The sequence below is a fragment of the Typha angustifolia genome, chromosome 14, assembly GCF_048772165.1.
Source record: "Typha angustifolia cultivar Huaian chromosome 14, ASM4877216v1, whole genome shotgun sequence".
NCBI classification, from domain to species: domain Eukaryota; kingdom Viridiplantae; phylum Streptophyta; class Magnoliopsida; order Poales; family Typhaceae; genus Typha; species Typha angustifolia.
The window spans coordinates 1,559,434-1,582,365 of NC_133252.1; the positions used below are offsets into that span (position 1 = coordinate 1,559,434).

Consider the following 22,932-nt stretch of genomic DNA (forward strand, 5'->3'; position numbering starts at 1 on the left):
TTAAATTAACTTCTTAAATTTTTTGAAATTAACCCTTATTTGTTACATTTTTATTGATGGTAGAAACAAAATAAGGAAATAAAACATAACAAAATGAATTCCTATTTTCTTCCAATCAATAAAGCTTGTGTAGTTAACATGAGAAGCTTATGCCAAACTGATCACTAAGCAACAAAATTAACCATAACATTATTTATAGGAATATAACCACAAAGATGAGCAGCACCCAAAACCTAGTAGTTAACTTTTAGATTTATTACAACAGCATTTACAATGAGAACAATAGAACTACCGAAAAACTCATCTAGCTGCTAAAAGAGTGCCTCACATAGTAAGTTTAATTTTGGCCATCACAGAAAGGAACAATAAATCCAGAAGTAAATAAACTGGAACTTCACCAATAAGATTAAGAAGCAATTCAGAGAGTTTAGAATGCACTGAAGATGGATTCATAAGCAGATGCTCAAAATATTCCTCTTTCAATACGTATAACTCTTATTGAGATGGAAAAACAAGAGTTAAGAAACAACAACAACAACAAAAAGAAAAGAAAAGAGCTGGACAATTAATTTACAGCTGACTAATTGCAAGTATTATGTAGATTTCTTCAATCAGATCATTCTCACATATGATCAATCAAAGACTAGTACTAATACCGAGTTTTCATTATTTATACGTAACACCACCAAATATTCAACAATACTAGTAAGTTCGTGTAGAAAAAAAATACACCAACATGGTCATGCTGCACTTGGTCTCACATAATTAGTCCCGTTACATTAAATCTTTGTTTCATCATATTCATATCAAGATAATAATATTAGTGCAAAACAAGCTTCTCTACATCCTCACAAAATTCCAGTCCAAGTGAGGTCTTCTATTGTTTTCTCCTGAACACCTCAAAAACAAAATATAATCCAAATTTCATCATTGTATCATATTCCTAGCTAACTGGAAAGAACATGTAAGATATTAACACTAGGTTAAATAAGTTGCAAGTTCATGCTATTCCAAGAGAGCAACATGTAAGCTTCAAGGTAAAACCATATAATCATAAATTTTCAAGCTTCCTGTGCATGCCTAGTAAAGGAGATGAGAATGAAGAAATTAAAGATTTAATAGTACGTCGTTTTTGCCTATCTGTTCTAAGTTAATTCAAAAATAATAGCTACCATATAGAATAAAGGAAAATACTTAAAGAAATCAATTCCTACGTCCACCAAAGCAACAGTAAATACATTTATTATAGTAGACTAACAAATATATATTCATATATCATGTACATATATGTTCAATAAACAGTAACAATAGACAGATTCATATGTTGGACCGACATAGCATTTGCCTACTTGGTGCTACTTATTATACCTCTGTCTCATCCTATGATTTGGCAGGATTGTGATAGCTTTAAATAACATGATGCTGGTCATAGTAACTAGACAAGCCATCAATAACTTAAATATCATATAACATTTGCTATAACCATTTCAACACTCACCATAATCTTATTCTTGGCACAGTTTTCTCAGTTATCATATTAAATGATCTCACAACTTACTAATGTTATCATTTATTTGATCTGTTCATGTGGTACCTATTCAATCACAGACAAATCAATGCTAGGTTCAGTTCCATTCAACTCCTTCATTGAGTAGCAGACTAGCAGTGCAGCACTGAGTTTACTTAAAACTTCCAAATATCATGAATTTGTGGACCATACTAGTTACTGTAACATTCACCAAATATGCCACCAAATGATGAATAGCCTTTCAAACAAGCCAGTTGAAAAGATAAACATGGAAAGCTCTTCCCTGAAACCCCTTTATCAATATCCAACTTCCCTCATTCCTCCTAATTGCTCACATGCAGCTTAAGTTTGCCTAACATCTTTCTACTAAGAACTACAAATAAGTTATGTATTAGTAATGTACACCAACATGGCTTAGAAGACACTGCTCTTGATGTAACAATTGGTATTTGATATTTACCATTGATAAAGGACTAGAAAGGATTATCATAGGCAGTCTGATTCGTTATAAAAGATCATGGCTGGAATTTATTTTTCAAAAGAGCAAAAGAAGATATATTTGACAAGAAAAAAATTTCAAAAGAGGTAAGATTAAGAAGGAAAGACAGATTACTACTCCATACTAAAACTTCATCCATGGATGCTACCAAATTGTCGATCCCTCTATCTAGGTTTCCAGAAAATAAGAAATTAGCTTTCAACCCTGAAGATTCCTTAGCTAATCCTAGACATAAATTAAAATGTTGCAAAAAGAAATCTACAAGGCTACTTCATTTACAACTTCTGCTAGAAGCCTAGAACAGATATATAAAATTGACTGACTAAACTGCTAAAACAAAACTATTCACAGTACGTGATTAACAGTTCAGCTGAAATAAGGGTTACGTACCAAAATATTCAGTTGGATCTCTCTGTTTACAAGTACATTACACCAAAGACAAGGTGAAACCAAATTCATGGTGAGATACCCTATTGGCTGGACAGACCAGAATGCAAGAATTGTCCAATTGAGAAGCAAAAAAATAGCACATAGGCTCTCGGCATCGTTCTATTACAAATCCTCCTATCAGCATAATTGTGAAAATGGAAGATGAAAATGTTACTCTTCAATTCCTTCCCCTGCTGATAGAGGTCTATAGGTGGCTAAATCGCTGACATGGAGAGAAGAGCACAGCACATAAGATTCCTTTAGAAGTATCAATATGTTTAGCAATATTCTAAGAATAAGGACTTACGGAAGGGGAAGAAGGCTGTCACGGTAAACAGAAGCAAGAAACATTTTAACAATGCAAGACTTAATGGCGTAAAGTTTGTTAGAAAACCTTTGAGGATGAAAAGCATCAATCATGTATCACTTAATACTGTAATGAAAGAACTAAGCCATCCTTGAGCTTCCATGCAGGAAAAGTACACAGAAAGATATTTACAAACAAAAGAACAACAAGACTGAAAAGTTAGCAAGATGGTTGTAGCTTTACCATTTTCCAAGGGTATATCATTTTAAGTTCCAGTTATAGTTTAAGGACCTTATGGGTATCAAAGCTTTCATTGATTGATAGACAACATCCTGTGATCTTGAAAAGGGACTAAATTGTCCAGAACCTAAAAAGCTAGAATGGTGATTTCTCACCAAGAGTAGCATGAAGATCTTTAAAATGGACCCATTTTCAGACTTTCAATCCAGAAAATAAAGAAAAAAAAGAGGCTAAGATGCAAACAAGACATCAATATGAAAGCTTTTTACCACATTTTAGGATTCAAAGAAACTTCCTCTAGCAGAAATATAGAAGTTGTTTTGAATTTTGAAACAACAAAAAATTAACAAACAAAGACACTAATTGTCAAGTTAGTTATTGAGCTTTTCTAGATGTGACAAAATACAGTTTGTACAACTCATAGGAACTCTTGGCATTGACAAGTGCACCACATGAAACCAAATCACCGACCCATAAGAGTTGGACAAGTATTGATTTCATGACTAGATCTAAACTTTTTGCTAATGGTGAGACGTGTCTGTCTTTTATGCAGGGAACACTTTTATCTACTTTCGCAATTTATCATCCAAAAATGAGAAATGGTCTGAATACAACAAAAGATAATGAACAACTTCCAAGATTAAGCTTTCTACAACATGACAAAATAAAACTCCCCCATCTTTCTAGAATATGATCAAAACAAATCAATAATACACAGATATCAGCAGAACTTTATCAAAGAACATATAACTGTATAAGCCGAGTACTAGTTAGGTGGTGATCCTTTCATCTGCAACTGAAGGACATGTTTATGGTATTAATTCTATTTTCAATTAAAACTCAGATAAACTTAAAAAGAATACCAATCCAGTTTACGTCAAAGAACAGTATAAACCAACATTACACCTTCAACATAAGGTCAAAAAGCAAAAAGACATAAAATAAGTATTGACTAGATGACTATAACTAAGCTTTTACTACTTATAACTCTCTCTTGCAGAGTGAATACCCTTCTCTACTGATTCAGTAGTCAAAGATGAAAGAGACAATTTTATCATGACTTACAATTGACAAACTACAAATGTTACAGCTTATGGCAGCTTCTATCCCAATTTAAGATCAGAAAGCAAAACATGGTTAAAGCACAACAAAACAAGACAATGAGCAAGAAGTTCCAACTTTAGACTTCTAGAATATGACAAAAAAAATAAAATTTCCAGCTTTCCATTATTTCAGCAAAAATGCAAAAGACTAAAGCAAACATTTGGTACACAATGATGATCATGCTCTTGAATCTGTAAACTCAAGCAAGCCTTCTATGACAAATAATTTTACTTTCAGTTAAATCCTGAAAACCTTAAATAGAGAACCAAAGAACAGCAGGAGATCCTTTAGGAAAAAAATAAGAAGCAATCCAATTCAGCTTACTGAATGCCTCCTAGCATACATGAGAGAAAGATAAACATCAACAACAGCAGTATAACGAACATTACACCTTCGATTTACCTATACTAACATTGAAGTTTAAAAGATAAGGTTCTAACAACAAAAATAATAGAGGCATTTTACTTTACGATCCGGCATTTGCAACCTTGACAGCCTTAAACGTTGGGTGAAGCAACCCAAGGTCGTCTGTGGCCTCAAGCGGGCTGCTGGTCTCATTCCTGATCCTCTTCACCCTCCTGCTGGCAAGTGACTTATGCGTGAACCCATAAATCTGCAAGATCTGATTATCCCCAAAATTAAATGCCCGATCCATCTGCTTAAGACACCGCTCTACCGGGTAATCCCCGAACTTCCCACAGGGCTTGCAACCGACAAAGTGCGTCACAAGCGGCCACCGGTGGTCTCCAAGCCCTGGATGGTAGTTCTCAATCATCTCCTCATACCTATCAACCAAAATCCCCCAGTACCCATGAAGATAATACGCACTCTCCAAGTACACCTTATCCCCCCATTTCTCACGCTGAGTAGCAAGAAGATAAACCATAGCAGACTGGTCATCGGCCTCAAACACCGGCCGATCTTTAAGGAACTTGGTTAAGACCTTCCCAGCCTCTGTACGCACTGGGCCTTTCGGCCCCATTGGCGCCCACACATCGAGAAGGTCGAGCGACCACTGGCAATTGCGAAGCAAGAAGCTTCCCGTGTTAAGCCCGATCCAATTCTTGTCATTGTAGACCATCTCATTCCACCCATGCATTACGAGATTGTAAGGGGCATACCGCTCCCACGGGAGCTCGAAAGCCATGTCGGTGAACATAGCGTCGGAGTCCATCCACCACAAGAACTCGACCTCCGGGTGTGCGAGGAGGAGCGCGCGGATCAACGGCAGCTTCGCCCAGAAACCGGCCATCTCGGCATCCAGGAGGGCCATATTGTAGAAGATCTCGATGTTGTGGACGCGACAGTAGTCGATCTTGTTCTTGATGGATTTGAGGAGGTAATGGTCGCCGACCGGGTTCTCGCACGGCTTCGGGGAAGACCCGGTCACGAGGAGCACCCGCGGCTTCGTCTCCGTGAAGAAATTGGGGGATTCCGGGTGGCGGCGGAGCCAAGAAGCGCGCTGCTCGTCCCAATCTGAGATCTTAGGGCCGATGGAGTAGGGATCATTAAGGGATCGGAGAGGGGGCTCGTCGTCAACATTCTCAGCTTTCTTAAGGGTGGGATTGGGATTCGAGTTTTCCTCTTCGTGGTTCTCCGAAAGCACGCGGTGGGGGTGGGGGCGGAGGCGCTGGCGGAGCTCGAGGAAGTCTTGCTCCGGCGTCCCGAACTTTCCGGCGCCGATGGTGCCACGTAGGACGACGAAGGTGAGGAGGAGGCAGAGGACGGTGAGCTTACCATTGCGCAAGGCGCGGTGGATCTGGCGCACCCGCCGCTCCGACAGGCACCGCTCCAGCATTTCTTCTTATTCTTCGGGTCCTCCTCCTATTCGGGTTATCCGGGTGATTTATTCTTAGATTTATTCCCGGTTTGGGGAGATATCCGCACCGACCCGATCTCTCTGTTCGACTAGTAGATGAATAGTGGGGGAATAAATATAAAAGGAGTGGGGGAGGAGTAGAATAAAGAGGGAGTGGGGGGGAATAGCTCGGCACGTTATCGTGTCCGGTGGGGGGAGTCGTAATATAATATATTTGGAACTTGGAAGGAGGAAAGAGAAAGGGGTAAAGTGGTAAAATGAAATAAAGAAGGAAGATGTGCGTAATGTGAACCTTTGCAGAAGCGACGATCCGGCTCTTAGCCACGTGGGATGGTTGGTATTGTATCTAATTCTAACCCTTCCGAATTATACACACTAACAGGATGTAATTATTTAGCTAACTTAATGGTTGGGTTGTATTTTAGTAAATGTTTACGTTTTATATGAGCACTGCATCGTTTGATCGAGTTGGGTCAAAAATATTATTTTCAAATAATTCATATCATTTGGGAGTCAAAATTATTTTAGAGTAAAATACAACTTATATCATTTGATTTGACCAAAATTTACAGTATCTTTCTGAATATTATTTTTAGTATGCTACTTAATCCCTTGATTTATGTGAATAAAATGACAGTTGTAAATTATGCATGCATTTTTTTCCATGGACGTCCGTAGACTATACGAATATTAGATAAAATTCCAGCGGACGTGGACATTTAAACGTCCAAGACACAGACTAAATAAATTAAAAAATGTATATATATTTTAATTCAAAGGGTGCCATGCGTCTGATGTCAATGGGGACCTCAAAGTTGTAACCAGTTGTCAGTTAATGCCAGAAAGCAAATTTGACATCACATCGAACCATTGGATCACCACTATGGTCCTTCCAGGTATTACCAAGTATTTGAGACAGGGGGGGGGGGGGGGATAATCAAATCAGTCATCTTTAACTATTTTTTGAGATAATTGTACTTACGTTTATACGAATCTCTAAACTATTCTTATTAAATCAGAGAGCTCCAAGATATCTGATATCGCCACAGCTTTGTTTTTTTTATTTTTTATGTTTTAAGTTTTCAAAGAGTAAAAGTATTTCACACAAGTGTTGTTTTGAATCGATTTGTAAGTTATATATAATTTCTTACCTTTTTAGTCAAAAAGAAAAGTGTCTACTTTTTTTTATTTTTCTATTCTATACCCTACTTTTACTTATATTTAAAAATTTGACATCACATCGAACAACCATCTTTATTGTTATGTTATTTAGACATAAGATATCAAAATAGAACGGTGATTCCGAATACGAACATAAGGCAAGGTTCTAAACACCGGAAGTCCAAAATTAGGGTGTTAAATATAAATATTTTCCCTGTAGAAAAATAGACGCCAGCCGGTTGCGTGCGGCAAGAGTTCGTCAATTACGATCTCATTTCGATTGTATGATGTTGATCGAATAAAAAATAAATTAAATTAAATTACATCTACCCTTGACGTCCAATTGCCGAACTACTCTCGTGATAAAATAATTGAATGCTATGCACTAATGACAATGACTTTGGTTCATCAAAATATACCTTTAAAATGTAGTTGATCACATAGGATCCTACATCATAAGCACAAAAAGAAAAGAAATGATAAGACTAATATATAAAACGAAGTTATATATATATATATATATATATATATATATATAATTATTTCTATTTCGAACACCATCTAAAATCATCCTGCAATGGCTTCTTACTTTGTGTCGGTGAAAGAGAATAATTGATTGCTTAAAATCCGACCTAAACAACAGCTAACAAATTGGAATCAATTTTTTGGAGTAAAAAGTTTTCAGCACCAACTAACTAATATACTAAAAATAAGATATCCAGTAACATAAGACATGAAACAAAGTCTGGAAGGATTCACACGAACAAAATGTCTAAAATTAGCCTGCGATTTTATCGTTATTCTCGTTAGAAATCTCAAATTCAAGCCGTAGAGTGCTGCTGGAAACTACCAAGTAATTGTAAATATATAGTTTAAATAAAGATAAGAAGCCCAAATTCGAATTAAAATAAAGAAGAAACGCGGATTACCTCAATTCGATCCCAGGCCGAGTTGGAGCCGGGTTATATGGACCAGGCTCGAAAGCCCAAAGTTGGTTCGTGAGCTGGCCCGAGTCAGGTATGGCGGGAAAAGACGACCTCCTTCCCGCCAATTTTTAGCCCCTCGTCGCCGTATTCTTCCGAAGCTTTTCCTTTGCTATTTGCTAAGCACTCGGAAAGAATTCTGGGGTTGTGTTGGATTCTTGTGGAGGTTTTAGTTTTGAGATCATGACCAAAGAGGAGCATCCAAGTGAAGCAGATGGCATGCAAATAGATGGATGCGATCCACAGCAACTGGTAGCAAGGGTTATACCTGAAGGATTTAATCCGGATTATCTCAAAGTTTACTACGGTAATAATCTATAGTTGTAAGTTTATATTTGATTCTGTCAGCAATTCATCTTTAGGAACTACCGGCAGAAATTAGGGTTTCTTACTTACTCTCCTGTGCAACATTGGAATGGAAATATTCCGTTCATCTATAAATGAAAGCTAAAGGAGAACAAGAAATTAGGCATATGTTTCTTTTTGATAAATATGATGCGAGCATGTGTATGTCAAATTTTGATTATGCAAGCTGCATGAATCTCCTGATATTAATTTGCTTATGTTTTTCACTTGGACAAATGGGATTTTGAATAGCTGGTAGTGAAGAATATTGCTTTATCATGTCTAAATGTGGAACATTTCTAATTCGTGGCAGGTAAACTCTTCCCATATGCTGATATGTACAAATGGTTGTCTTATGGAAATGGTAAATGACATTCCTGATGCAGCATTATGCTACACTTCTATTGTTCTAGTTGTTGTTCAACTTCTTGTTTCACCAAAATTTGATTCTTTTCTGCAGATGGAAAACATCCAGCATGTGATCAGTCATACTTTGGTCGACGAGAATTTTCTTTCACCCTAGAAAATGAGATATATCTCCGGTACCAGTCATTTAGTAATGCACATGAAATGGAAAACTCTATCAAGGAGAAGTGCCCCTTTAAGATCGATGTTGGAGCTCTGTACAGCGTCGATGTATAATATGAGGCTCTTTAAGTTTGTCATTTAGCTTGTAAACTTGGTTTGACGCCATTTAGTTTTGAGATTACCTTATTATTTCTATGAAATACTTTTGCAGCCTTCAAAACGGCATGCCTATGCACAAGGTGGGAATAATGTTTTTGCACCAGTAGAAAGGGAGCTTGTTTTTGACATTGTATGATAATAAACCTCATTCTTCTAGATATAGTTAAGTCTAGAAAAGCTTATTGATTGATATATGTTTACTATCACTAGGATATGTCCGATTATGATGACGTTAGGTACTGCTGCTCTGGAGCTGATATTTGCCTAGACTGCTGGCCATTAATGACTGTTGCCATCAAAGTGATGGACTCTGCGCTCAGAGGTTTGTCACTTGTATTCATTATCATTTTACTAAACATCAATTGGTCCTACTGTTCTTGCAGTCAACCTTGTCTCCTTTATTTTATGAAAGAGTGTCTCTATGTTTACTTGCTTATTTTTATGCATGAATACTAGATGATTTTGGATTCAACCACATCTTATGGGTATATAGTGGTCGTCGTGGTGTCCATTGTTGGGTATGTGATCACAGAGCTAGAAGGTGTGTAAAGAATCATGATATGTTGTTCTTTTATTGCTAAGAGCATCTAAACTTGATTTATCAAAGCAATTATCTGCAGGCTCAATGATGAACAGAGGGCATCAATTGCTGATTATTTCCGTGTTTATAAGGTGCTTTCCTACCTCGTAAACGGTACCTAGTTTTTTTTTTCTTTTTTCTTTTTTGCATAAACATGAAAGTGGTCGTTGTTTCTTTTTTAGGGTGGTGAAAATAGCTCAAAAAAAGTAGCCTTAACAGGACCAGTTCTCCATCCTTTCCTAGCGTATGTCTTATTTCAACTATTACATTTACATTGTATTTTTATATGTATCTCATGTGTCTTGTACCACAAATACTTCTTATCTTGCAGGAGATCATACACAAATGTTCTGAAGCCCTTTTTTGAAGAAAAGTTACTTTGTAGCCAGAAACTGTTTATTTCTGAAGATAAATGCCAGAAGATTCTTGAACTCATACCTGATGAATGTAAGCAAATCATATGTTTTTGATGGATTACTGAATCTATATGCTTCTTATAACTTTGTACCTGGAATTACTATTGCATCTACTCTTATAGAGGGTGGCCTTTTTCAGCTGTTGCTACTGAGCTTCTTGACAAGTGGCAAGGAAATAGAAGGTCCTCCATTTCTAAAGAAGATGTTAATTTTGCTCGATGGGAACAATTAAAACACATGTTACAGTCAGGAAAGCAGAAGGTTTGGATTTGCATCTCTATAATATTTTGATTTTTTTATTTTTTCAATTTTGAGTTACTAGACTTCTTATTTTTGGCTTGTGCACTTATTTCTACTTATTCATTACATTGTTTCAGGTGCAGGGGATCCGAAGGTGTGTAGAAGAGATTATTTTCACATATACCTACCCCAGACTTGACATGGAGGTCTGAGGAATACTGTCTTGCATACTTGGCTATATTTCTTTCATGACCCTTATCTGTTTTTTGATGTCTCCTCTATTAAATTTCAGGTTTCAAAACATATGAATCATTTGTTGAAGGCACCCTTCTGTGTGCACCCAAAAACCGGTAAATTGGATATCATATTATCTGCAAGATGTTTTTGATGGAGAACATTCTTTTGTTTATTTTATTTCTTGTAAGAAGTTATATCAATGGCATATTATGCTGATTATTGTTCATTCATGTTCAAGGAAAAGTTTGTGTTCCAATCGATCCCGACAACTGTGATGATTTTGATCCTACAACTGTTCCAACTCTTTCCCAGGTAGATTCATCTTTGTTTAAGTATGGCTTGCATGCATGAGTATGGTATAATTTAACCTAATAACTTTTCTGTTGGTCCTTCCACCGCTTTAAAATATTGATGTGCATTTTTCTCTTGCTTTTCCGGAGTTAGATCTCTAGTCAAATTTATTCCTGTCTCATTTTGTTGATTTTGAAGAACTTGTACTCCATAAATATTTTTTATTATTATATTAACTACTGTATAAAAACTTCTATTATGTTAAACAAAAGTAAAACAAAAAAAAAAACAAAAATGTTTATCTGCCTCATTGAAGACCTTTCTAATAGAAAGGAATTTTTTGACATGTTAACAGAACACATGCATGTACTCTTATATGATATATACTCATTGTATGTATGTAAAATGTACTTACATATTTTGTTATGAGTACATCTTGGTGCCTGTATGCAAACCGGTTTCAGTGTAAAATAACTGTCAAAACAAAACCTCAACTCATCTAAGTTAAGTCCACCATAAGTTTTCCTTCTTTGCATTATTTCTTAGTACTCTTAAAAGTATTTAATTACCACTCTGCTAATGCTGTCTTCTATCATGACACTTGCAGCTCTTAGAAGAGCTTAACATGGGCTCTACTTCAATGGCATCTGACAATGGTATGTAACAAGAGAACCAGTAAAATATTCGGATGCATGTGCAGGATGTTGCTTCACTCCAAATCCATAAAATAGATTCCCTGAACTTCCATTTAAATCTTGAGCAACAATGTGATTAACATATTTATATTCTTATGCTTAACAGACTGGGAAGCAACATCACTTGGAAAATCAATTAGGTTTTTCAGATCATCCTTCTTGCACCCACTGCTCAAGTCTTGCAGGGTATGTCTTTTGCTCTTCCTTTCCTTCTGCCAAATTCAGTTTCTCCTATTATCTTATCCATATCCTCTTTAACTCACTGCCCCATGTCCTTGAAACTACAAGGCCAACAGCACTTTCAGAAAATATTAGCTATGTTGGGTTGTGAATAACCGGCATAAATATTATTATATCCAACAATATTTCTAAATTTATAATTCACAGATTAAAACAGGAAAACAAATGGCCCAAGGTTGAACCTAACCTAGGGTATAGGCTAATCTTGACTCAAATAGTAATGCTTTGGCCAAACTTAATTCCTTGTGAGCTGGATTTGGCCCCAAATAGTACCTAAAGCCTATCAATGTTGGAGCTGGGTCTACACAGACATAGAACCTCACTGATCACTTGACTTTCTCTTTGCAATCTAGCTTACTTTTCAGTTACTTGATAATGGGGAATGCCTTAATAAAAAGAATGATCAAAATATGTTGAATTTTAGTGAGTTGCTATATGGTTCTTTTCTGGAGCTGATATTTTATTATGTTGTAATCTACTTCATATTACATTTATTTATTTTAGTCGATCTGATGTTGTCAAAGCTGGTCACAGGAGGAGATGGAAACAGCATACAATGCTAAGCTCCAGCATTCCAAGAACTCCTTGAGTTGGTAAAATGTATATAAGCTTAATGAATCGTAACAAAGGCCATGGAAGAGCCCAAGAAGGCAAGATGGGAGATAGGATTTGCATGACCAGGACCATGTTGTAAGAAACTAGAGTAGCTAGCATGGTCATATAAGAAATCCCAGAACTGCTATTCTGGAATTTCTCTCCAATTTCTGTATAACTTTATCAGCTTGACTTGCGCTTTTATTGTCACTGAGGGGAAAGACTCTAAACTTTGCATCTTTGTAATGCCAACCTGATATTGTTGAGTGTATTAAATGCATCCAAATTCTTATACGGATGCCTGGCAGCTTGAAAGTTTTCTAGAAGTAAATCATCAAACAAAGTTGAAAGTGATGGAGGTAATACTTAGTAGCGTTGATACCTGACTGTCGACTGTAACACAAGGTAAAAGAATTCTTCATCAACGTAAAAGTAAGGTTGAAAACGTGTTGGATTAAATCCAACTTGATATTGATTTCATAATTGGATTGGTCTGAATATGGGTTAGAATGTGCTATCCATCTCGGATTTAAATTTGAATAGAGATATCATTTCACAATTAAAATTTAAATCGACAATATCCATATTTTGATCTCTTTCTAGTTAACTGCCTTTAAAAATATTTTCCGTTAATTTATTTCATAATTTATTTGACTTTAAGATGTAATAAATGCTACTCTTGGACGTGCTTGCTATTTTGCGCCAAACTATTTTGAAGATGCTCATACGTCTATGAAATCATAATAATATGTGACATATTGACTATTTATTTGTGTATATTGATATTATGACAGAAAATGATTAAGACTATTAATACCTTTTTAGATTATATCACGTCTCTTTTGTTTAAATTAATATATAATTTATATTCAAATTTGTTAAATATCATAATTCATATTCATATCCTTTTGAAATCTGGTATGTATTATATCCATTTCCATTTAAAATTCGACCCATATATAATTTATATCTGTATATGTTTAATCAGAATATAATTTTAAAATTGTCTATTTATCTAATATCCGAATTAGAGCAAAACTAAGAATCCGGATTTTTTTTGCAAACGTGGTGAAGTGAAACAGAACTTAGGGCTATATGGGCCCAAATTTGCAATATGGGCTCCTTGATTTTAGATTATTGAGCATAGTTCCTGGGCCGTTCTTGGTCCAACCCATTGACTCCTCTCTCTCCTCTCTCTCTCTCTCTCTCTCTCTCTCTCTCTCTCTCTCTCTCTCTCTCTCTACATAGAAAGCTATGTGAATCAGGGCTTTTATGAAGGGTTTAAGCTCGGAGGAATAAAAGACGGCGCGAGATTGAGACGAAGTTCTGTGCTTATTGCCGTTTCCGAAACCCTCTCTCCTTCCTCTTCCTTCTCTCTAGTCTCTCCTCGTTCCTCGAAGCCTCGCACTCTCTATTAGCTCCCAGGAGGAGGAAGAGACGTAGGACTATGAGCTCTCCCAACATAAGAGACCTCCTCACGTCATTCAGCCCCTCTTTGGATTTCTTTGCCATCACCGGAGGTGATGGACGAATTAAGGTATCCTACTCCCGGAATTGTTGTTTGATTCGTGTTTTTATTATCGAAAGATGGAACTTGATGTCTGATTTTTGTTCCTCTAGATTTGGGACACCGTAAAAGGGCAGTTGCAGACCGAGTTTGCTGATATCTCCCCGTCTACTGATTTGGGATTGCTTTCGGAAGCGAAAAGGGGCCATCTTTCTCTGGATTACACTTGCATGAAGTGGGTGCAGCTGGAAAGCAAGGTTAGAGTGTGTTCCTGGTAGAAGCCAAAAGATGGGACTCTTTTTCTAGAGTTTTAATATATTCCTATGAGTTGTTTGTCTTATTGTCTGCGTGCAGAAGAAAAGAAAGGCCGGAGGTTCTCTCTTGGTGCTCGGAACGGGGAGTGGTGATGTTTTAGCACTTGATGTCTCTGCAGGGCAATTGAGGTGGAAAGTTAATGACTGTCATCCTGGGTGAGTGGCTCGGTTAAAAATGCTCTTTGATGCCACTATCTGCATATGTATACTATCTTTTTTAACACCTTTGCTGATTGAATTCAACCCAAGTTGCTACTAAATCTCAACTCTGCATGGACTTGTTTATGTATGTGAACATTATCTAAATCTCGAAAACTTGTAACTAGGACACCTAGGATGAATTAATTTTTCTTGTAGTGCTTAAATCAAAATATCGGACCTAACTCTTAGATGTGTCATTGAATTGCCTAAGATTCTGACTTGTCTACCTCTGGTATGCCCTTCTAACTGACATAACAATCAATTCTAATATTATGAGCTGCTTGTGCTAAAATGTCATTCACTCTCTATAATATCTGTTTTACTAGTGAACTTCCAAAGAGAAGGAAAGACTACACTGACATTTTTCTGTTTGTGATATCTTCAGATAAATGCTCCTCCTCCAAGTGATATTTAATTATTCATTTTCTAACTTTGCAGGGGTGTGACGGCTGTTTCCTTTTCAGTACATCGTTTGTGCATATACACAGCTGGTGTTGATGGTATGGTCTGCCAGATTGATACATCAACAGGGAGCCTGTTGGGCAGGTTTAAATCATCTACAAAAGCAATATCCTCTTTGTCTATTTCTTCAGGTATTAACTGTTTGCTTAATGCTTCTAAGGATGCCTCCTTTTCTTTTACTTTAAATTTGCACCGCTTTATCTTCATTATGGCTCCATGCAGCTTTTAAGTGATGCTCTTAGGCATATGCTATTACTCCATTATAAAACATAATTCATTTCTTGTCTTTTGCTTGTAAATTAAGTAACTGATAGCAGGAACCACAACTATTACTAGTTAAAGTACAATCTACTGATTCTTCTCCTCAAAAGATTTCTCTTTTCTGTGCTTTTAACTATTATGTAACAATTACAGCTTTATAATACTTGTAGTTTTCCATAAAATGGCCCAACTTTCATGCTACAGGTCTTTTCAAGAGATCTACTTTCCAATAAAAAAGTGTAAGAACTAGATAAGATTTTCTCCTCAGTTGATATATTAGCCATTACTATTGGCCTTTTATAAGCTTATGGAATCATACTAGGTAGCAAAATCCATTTACTCCAAACATTTCATTACTATGAAATTTACTCATTAAGTGATTTCTGAAGGACATATCTGTAAAATTTCATTAAGTTTGGAAATGGGTGGTATGGCCTGCATGTTTAATAGAGAAGTTAGGCCTCCTAGGGTAGAACCACATGAACAATCTCCTCCATTTACCTTCTTTCTTTGTGTTTTACCTTGCAATAAAACTAGTTCCTGATCAAGCAAGACTACATCCCATCTATCTTGAGTACCCGGAGCCATGTTTAGTGTTGCAAAAGCCTAATTGTAGCCCCCTATAATCTTCGGTTCCTCGTTTTTATTCCATTGTGAAATTACTCATTTTAATAGGGATATACTCCTCAATTTTCTGTATTGTCAAAATCTCGCTATTCCTTGGGAAGAAATGTACTGAGAACTATAATTACTGTAACATTACAAGTACAAATCTTTAAGTGTCTATACAAAATTGTTTTGATCCATTCCTTAAAAAGAAAAGGAAACTAGAAAACCGAATAACCTCAAATATCAATTTACCTACATCTTCTATGTGCTTGGTAGATATAGTTTGTTGTGTAGCAAATCAACCAGTTTTGCAGTTTACTTCTCAATGCCCATTAATCAGATTCAACATTCATGAATAGGAAAGAGGTAGATATTTAAAAATCGAAAGTTGAATTTATGCATATTTTTTCATTTTTAATACAGCATACCATCCATTTCCTTATTTAATTTATTCAGTTTCTTGATTATTAAGCTATTCTTTAGAATGGAAATGTCCTCTATTATCATGTAAGATGTCTGAAAGCATGTTTTTAGTTTAGTTTCTTGCCTATACTTCTATGTAGAGATAAAAGCTTTTGTTCAGTTGTGCAGAGAATTACTTTGTTTTACTTTCTGTTATATATTTGCTCTGCTCACTTACATTAATTTTTCGTTAGATGGAAAGATACTGGCCACTGCTGCAGGGCAGCTGAAGACTTTCAATTGTTCTAATAACAAGAAGATTCAAAAGTTTTCTGGCCATCCAGTATGTCCAGCAAATGCACTTCCTTCCTCTCCCTCCATTTTGCCATCTTTGTATTGTATTTGCAATTTCTCTTCCCTTATTTTGATCTGGCTTCTTCATGTTTGTTATGTCATCTAAAGTAAGATTCTTGTTGTTATTAGGTGTCTGTTAGATGCATGATTTTCAGTGAAGATGGGCAGCATATCCTATCATCTGGAGTTGGTGAGAGATATGTTGCCATCTGGAAAATAGGCCGCAGTGAAACTCGGAGTGCGAGCTGCATTCTCTCAATGGAGCATCCAGCCATATTCCTGGACAGCAAACGTGGGCATACTGATGGTAGTGCTGAAGGGGGACTATATGTATTGGCTATTTCAGAAATGGGTATTTGTTATTTCTGGCATGGAAGTAGCATAGATGACTTGCGAAATAGAAAGGCTACAAAGATTACACTGTCTGAGTCTTCCATCCCAAAAGTCAACCAGGGTTTCACAATATTTGCTGCAAAACTTCAAGGCATAGTCAAACCTGATTCTGGACAAGTCCTTCTGGCATATGGTTCTGTTGTGAAGCCATCTTTTGATAAAATTTTGGTGCAGTATGGCTCAGACATAAACATGAAGGCATCTAATGTTGGGGTTCTCTTACAGATGAACCATTCGGCCATCCCTCAAAAAGGCCAAACTGCACAAATGCACGGTATAAGATGCAATGCAATGGAGTATTCTTATTCCAGCATGTTATTTATTCCCATTTGGACAAATTTTTTATAAAAATATACTTAATTGTATGGGAGCACTACAGTTCTCATATTTGACCTAAGCCATACTGTTATTCATTTACAAAATCCTTTAGAGAAATTATCAGAATTTGTTTTATTTTTCTTCTTTCAATCAGCAGGCTCAAAGATGCTTGTCATCTCTTCTTTTTTGTCTTTTTTCTGAACAGTTACTGCACTAGGCCGTGCAAATGCAGAAGATGCTATACTTCCTCTTCCAAAGCTATATGCGCATGACAAGAAAAGAAAAGGCATGACAGATGCAGGTGAAAATATTAAGACAGTAATGACTGATCACGTCAGCAGTATGACTCGGTCTACAGATAAGAAAGGTGATTGTCTTTCCATACATGTTAAAATTTCTTTTGTGTGATTGCTAGTTTGCTACCTAGATCAGCAGTTTACGGATCCAAAAACATACTAAAGAACCAAATGACTAATGTGAATATATTTTATTCCAGCTTTACATTTGTGCTTACTGCTTTCTTTTGCTTAATGAAATTCCATAGGTATTATGCTAAAGCATAGTGTTCTCATATCTTAATGCATGAAATAATTTGGTGTATGGGGTGTGGAATTTCGCTGTTTGTTGCTCGTTATTTGTGGCCCTTTGCAGTATTCCTAAAGCTATATTCTCATTTATATTTCTTCCTGGTTGTGGTTAATTCTGATTCTAGATACAGGATTTGCTTTCTAACTTGATCTTTTTTCTGAATACTGTTGGCTTATTTAGTTATACTTCAAAGAAGGGAAGATGATGATGCTATATCCATTGAGGATAAGATGCGAGAATTTGGGATTCTTGGTAGTAAAGTTGATCTAAGCACTGAAAGCGGTCCTGGCCCCCTTACTAATTATTCTCTTGACATTAACGCCCCAGCAAAGAAGGTTCGTCTCTCCTGAACATAGGGAAGCAGAATATAATTGTTGGCTAGACACAATCTTAGCTCTATTAAGAGTGCTTTTCCAGGAATACGCTAAATTGTATTTTTGCATTGGTTCAATAGTAGATGCTGACTACCTGTCATTTTACTAGATGCGAGCACATATCTTGTCCATGAACCCAAGTGATGCTTACCAACTTTTGAGAATCTTAGTGTCTTCTTGGAAAACAAGGTAGGGAATTAGTATTCAGCACATATCTTGTCCATGAACCCAAGTGATGCTGTGGGAACTTGAATTTGATTTTCACCTTAATTTACTTTTGCAGGTCAGCTAGCTCAAAGCTTATCATACCATGGATATATTGCTTGCTGGTCAACCATGGTCGTTTTATCTTATCTCAGGATTCATCTTCACAAATGCTTGATGATTTACAGAGGGTAGGTTTCTCCTTGATGCTTGGTCTTATTTTGGTAATACCTAAACTGTATGTTCATCTGTATCAATGCAACATTGCAATTCAATTTTTTGACGCCCATTCTCTGTAAGCATGTTATAAATTTATTTCTTTCTCCATAGTCCCTTGATCTATATGAAGAAAATAACACATTCTTTTGTAGATGATGGCATCAAAATGTGCAGCTGCTGAACATTTACTAAAGTTATCTGGTCGTTTTCAGCTCATGACAGCACAGGTTTACATTGATTATTCTTTCATAGCCTCTACTAAATTTATTTTGTTTGAGTTAGCTGATCTTTTAGTCTTCCGTTTGTCAGATTGATAAGGCTGGCAAAGATACCGCTAAACAAGAAGCTGGTGAGATCCAGGACGAAGGTGAAGATGAGGACGAAGAAGAAGAGGAAGAGGAAGATGTTGACGAATTGGTTTATGGGCAAGAAGAGGAATCTTCTGAAAGTAGTGATGATGCTGAAGAGCATCTGCGATAATAGATTTGTGTTCAATATTTTTCTTTCTTAGCATTCTTCTGGATTCTCTCTCAAACTATGTTTGTATATTAGTAAAACATATCGAATTTTGGAAGTTCTAATTTGCGCCTTTGAGGCGCAGTTGAATGATTTCTAATTCTCTCTGTAATAGGACCTAGGTCCTCGGAAGCTAGCTTTCTCTTTTTTCCTAAAACATTCTTGTATTTAAATCTTTAATTTATAATTAAAGAAAAATATTCTCTTAATCAGTTTGTCAGGGCAATGAGCATGCAGGCATTCACAGTATTCTACTATTCTTGTTAATAGGGATACTCTGAAACTCAGCTGACTAAGTATGCTCTGTTTAGTTGTGAAATAAGCATAAGGTTATTATAATATAGTGACATCTACTAATATCTACTTAGATGTAACCTTTTTTATATATAAATCTAAGATAAAGAGTGCTATTCTTTATGATAAGCTCTTTATTTTTCTTTATGATAAGCTTTTTAATGATAAAATAATTAACCGGCTCGCTTCTCCTTGGATAATCTTTCATCATTAGCTACTATTTTGCTCTCAAGACAAGTCTCAGATCAGATTCAGATCTTATAAACCATATAACTGAAGTAATTAAGTGGTAGATTAATACATAGGCATAGTGTTCTTTTTTCCCTGTAACCACCATTGGAGACACAACTCCTTATTCACCTCTTTTGTGAAACTATAGATAACACAAAACACCTTATTAAAAGCATCACTCGCATACAGCAAAACACTTCGACAAACTCTTAGGCATATGCGTCAGGGTTTGCAGCCAAGTATGCCTCCACACCCTTCATCATCTTCGACACTCCCCCCTTGATCATGCCCTTCTCGTCGCCGGTGAGATCCGTCTCGTCTAGGGTCTCATACTCTACGTTGACCTTGACGACGCTGCTACCGTCACCTCCGCTCTCAAGCGTAGTCTCCACGGAGTACGACTTCAGTCTCAATCCGATGAGCCCTCCTTCAACGATCGAGTACTTGAAGATGTGTTTCTCGTTATCCAACACTTCGACGCGATCCGTGAGGGTGCTGAAAGGCTTCACAGCTGATCGATGAGCATTTTAGCCAGTGTTAGTTGCATATAAGATTAAAACTATAACAGCACGAAAGTTTACGGTGTAAATTAATTGTATAGTTAGGCTTGCCTTCAGTGAAGCAGAACTTCTTAACGGTGCCTACTCCTCCATCACCCTGGATGATTTCAATGCTCTTAATTTGATCAGAAGCAATCTTAGGGATCAGATTGTGAGCATCAAGGATGCCGGCCTTCCATAGCCTTTCGACGGCGATCGAAGACGTGCACTCGTCGGTGAAGGATCCGGAAACCATTGGCGATTGGATTAAAGAGACAAAGAGGAGACTAAGAGTATATGTCAGATCGAATAAGAACTCTGTAAGTGAACACAAGTTGACGATGAAATGGAAAGGAGAGGGGGGGTTACTATTTATAGGAAGAAGTGGGGAAAGAAGTCTGTGATTAACAGCATGATTTGAGGAAACGTACAAGCGGTAGGTGGGTTGGTGGTAGCCTCGTCAATTTTGGACTGCTTCTTTCTTTTTGGTGCCGACGCATTAATTTAACCATCACCGACTAGCTTGGGATCCGGCGCGGGCTGGCCGTCAGATTTACACCAATTTATCATCAAAATTTTGATAATCTTGCTCGCTAAATTAATGTGACTTTTCTGTACTTTTTTAAGCATAATTAAAACCGACGGATACATAGATTGATCAATTTTCTCCTCTTGTTTGTTTGTATTATTTTTTGAAATTCATAAGTCTACTTAGATGGTTTTCTGGTGTTTTGTTAAATTCATCGAATTTTGTCACTAGTATGCTTGTATTCCTTTCGAAACTTGTTCCTTAGTTAGGCGTTTAGCTTCTCAAGACTCACACTGTTTCTACCTATAGTATTTACCAAGCAAGAAGCTTGCTATTAGAGCATTATTCTATCTCCTTTGTTTTTAGTATGTTTGAGTATTTGTTATGATACATGCGTTAACTGTTGTTCAGTCTATACTATAGCTAAGTATGGGACTTGCTTCTAGAGCTCTTATCATATTTTCTCTTTTCATCTTTTGTATCAAGTTGTAATCGGTATAATTAAAATATATGATATGATCCCTCAGTAGACCTTCCTTTAAAAAAAAATAGAAATGATACAGAATTTTTTTAGCAAAAGAAGGAGAAATATTTTAATTAAAATTATGTGAGAAACAAATCGCTTGATGCAGTGGATAGATTTTTTTTTCATTCTCTCTTCCCCCGGACAGGACAAGTACTTCGTATCTTTCTGTAATTGTATAAATTTAGATGATCGAAACATTAATTCTTTTAATTGTCTATAAGTAGAGAGATGAGAATAGGAAGCTTGGTTAGTAGTAGTTATTAATCTAATCCTCTTTCGCAGCAGTAGGTGAATGTGAACGCAAGAACTCCATGACATATAAGTAGGCCATGATACATCTTCATCTAAACATCCAAAAGAGTAATTGATTAGCATATCTATCTACTTTCTTGGCCATTTCCTGCCCACTTGACTCTTGTAAACTTTGTCAGTCAGCAGTCACACTTTCTAGCCATTAATTACAAGTTTATCAACTTTTAAGTTACCAAACCGTTTTGATGAGCCTAAGAAGTATATTTAATCTAAATGAATAAAGTTTTATATTTTCTAAGTAAATGTGGGCTCAACAGGATTTAAATTCATAACCTTTGGCTTTAGTATCGTGTTAACATATTAAGTATTTTAAAAACTTAAACGGTTAGAAAAAAAATGTTTCCATATTTTATATTTAATAATACTATCGTCATGTATACATACGTATATTATATATTTTGGTTTGGCACAACTTTAATTTATCAAATAATTACATTTATTTTAAACTTAAGTATTTAACTCTTCTATATCCAAATTAAGTTATAATTATAAGTTTATTTGAGACACATTTTTTTTACTATAATCTAATTTTTTGATGTACAGATAGTTTTAACTATACTAGTTAAATTTAAGCGAATGAATGGAATTTTTGAAGGAGTCGGATGATTTTAGTAGCAATTGTGATATTTTTAAGCATGTAAGGATAATTATGTTAAAAAAGACCCCTAAATTAATATTACGTTGATATATTTTGTTGTATTCCTCAATGTCTATTCACTAGAATTTAACTCCCTCAGCTGGTTGCATCGGCCCTAGCTCTGCTAGGATAGTTTTCACCATCCTAGAGGGAGTTTCTCCCTCGCAGCCGCCGACGAGGCTTTCCTTTCTTTGCGTCAACCCTAGTTTAGGGTTGGCGCAGAGACTCTTTCCCTCTTTCCTAGTACGGTCTTCTCCCTTGCCATCGCCGGCGAGGCTTTCTTCTCCCTCGCCACCGCCGACGAGGCTTTCCTCTCCCCTTCCCTAGCCACAGGCTAGGGGAGAAAGCACTTTTTTTCTTCCTTTCCTTTCTTTCTTCTTCTCTCCCCCTAGAAGTCCGACATTTCTTCTCTCGACGCCATTGTGCACTCATTGTCGCTGCCTCTCACCTCCCCCTCAAAGATGCCATCCATCGTCCGCCATTCGCCTAGCAATTCCACTACATCTGACGATGTCGTCCATCTCACTAGTGTCCTCTCCTCGGTTTTTAGTAACTCTGTTGTTTGCGCCGAGCACCAGGGGCTATAGGTCTTGACCCAGTCAGCTCCTTGACCCTCTGTGACGTCGGCGTCACCAACTATGGTGGACCTCGCGTGCCCTGCTTCCACATCGCCACCATCTGTGCCTGCTGTCGTGGAGGTTGCTTTCCATGGTTTTGGCCCTCAGTCACAGTCGCCCTTGCCTGAAA

The 22,932-nt window shown here is 36.7% G+C and overlaps 4 protein-coding genes across 4 annotated transcripts; 2 read left to right on the forward strand and 2 right to left on the reverse strand.

Annotated features, from left to right (window-relative positions):
- Positions 1-4,199: 4,199 nt before the first annotated feature.
- On the reverse strand, positions 4,200-6,096 carry LOC140776619 (probable xyloglucan 6-xylosyltransferase 1). The gene has a single exon (XM_073120373.1). The coding sequence runs from the start codon at positions 5,903-5,905 to the stop codon at positions 4,574-4,576; it is 1,332 nt and encodes a 443-aa protein (XP_072976474.1). The 5' UTR covers positions 5,906-6,096; the 3' UTR covers positions 4,200-4,573.
- Positions 6,097-8,177: 2,081 nt separating this feature from the next.
- On the forward strand, positions 8,178-12,709 carry LOC140776307 (uncharacterized). The gene is made up of 16 exons (XM_073119971.1): positions 8,178-8,377; positions 8,729-8,779; positions 8,876-9,051; positions 9,155-9,232; positions 9,313-9,424; positions 9,559-9,643; positions 9,723-9,774; positions 9,865-9,926; positions 10,014-10,129; positions 10,238-10,359; positions 10,476-10,544; positions 10,631-10,688; positions 10,814-10,887; positions 11,474-11,522; positions 11,668-11,747; positions 12,336-12,709. Exons 1-16 carry the CDS (start codon positions 8,254-8,256, stop codon positions 12,396-12,398), a joined length of 1,371 nt encoding a protein of 456 aa, XP_072976072.1. The 5' UTR covers positions 8,178-8,253; the 3' UTR covers positions 12,399-12,709.
- A 954-nt stretch (positions 12,710-13,663) lies between these two features.
- LOC140776782 (uncharacterized) lies at positions 13,664-19,326 on the forward strand. The gene is made up of 12 exons (XM_073120638.1): positions 13,664-13,932; positions 14,016-14,159; positions 14,257-14,372; positions 14,856-15,010; positions 16,406-16,494; positions 16,635-17,172; positions 17,422-17,583; positions 17,985-18,139; positions 18,288-18,367; positions 18,462-18,573; positions 18,754-18,828; positions 18,911-19,326. The coding sequence occupies exons 1-12, from the start codon at positions 13,843-13,845 to the stop codon at positions 19,079-19,081; spliced, it is 1,887 nt and encodes a 628-aa protein (XP_072976739.1). The 5' UTR covers positions 13,664-13,842; the 3' UTR covers positions 19,082-19,326.
- A 343-nt stretch (positions 19,327-19,669) lies between these two features.
- On the reverse strand, positions 19,670-20,525 carry LOC140775940 (major strawberry allergen Fra a 1-2-like). Its single transcript, XM_073119440.1, has 2 exons — positions 20,254-20,525; positions 19,670-20,153 (listed from the first exon to the last, which is right to left on the reverse strand). Exons 1-2 carry the CDS (start codon positions 20,435-20,437, stop codon positions 19,852-19,854), a joined length of 486 nt encoding a protein of 161 aa, XP_072975541.1. The 5' UTR covers positions 20,438-20,525; the 3' UTR covers positions 19,670-19,851.
- Positions 20,526-22,932: the final 2,407 nt, after the last annotated feature.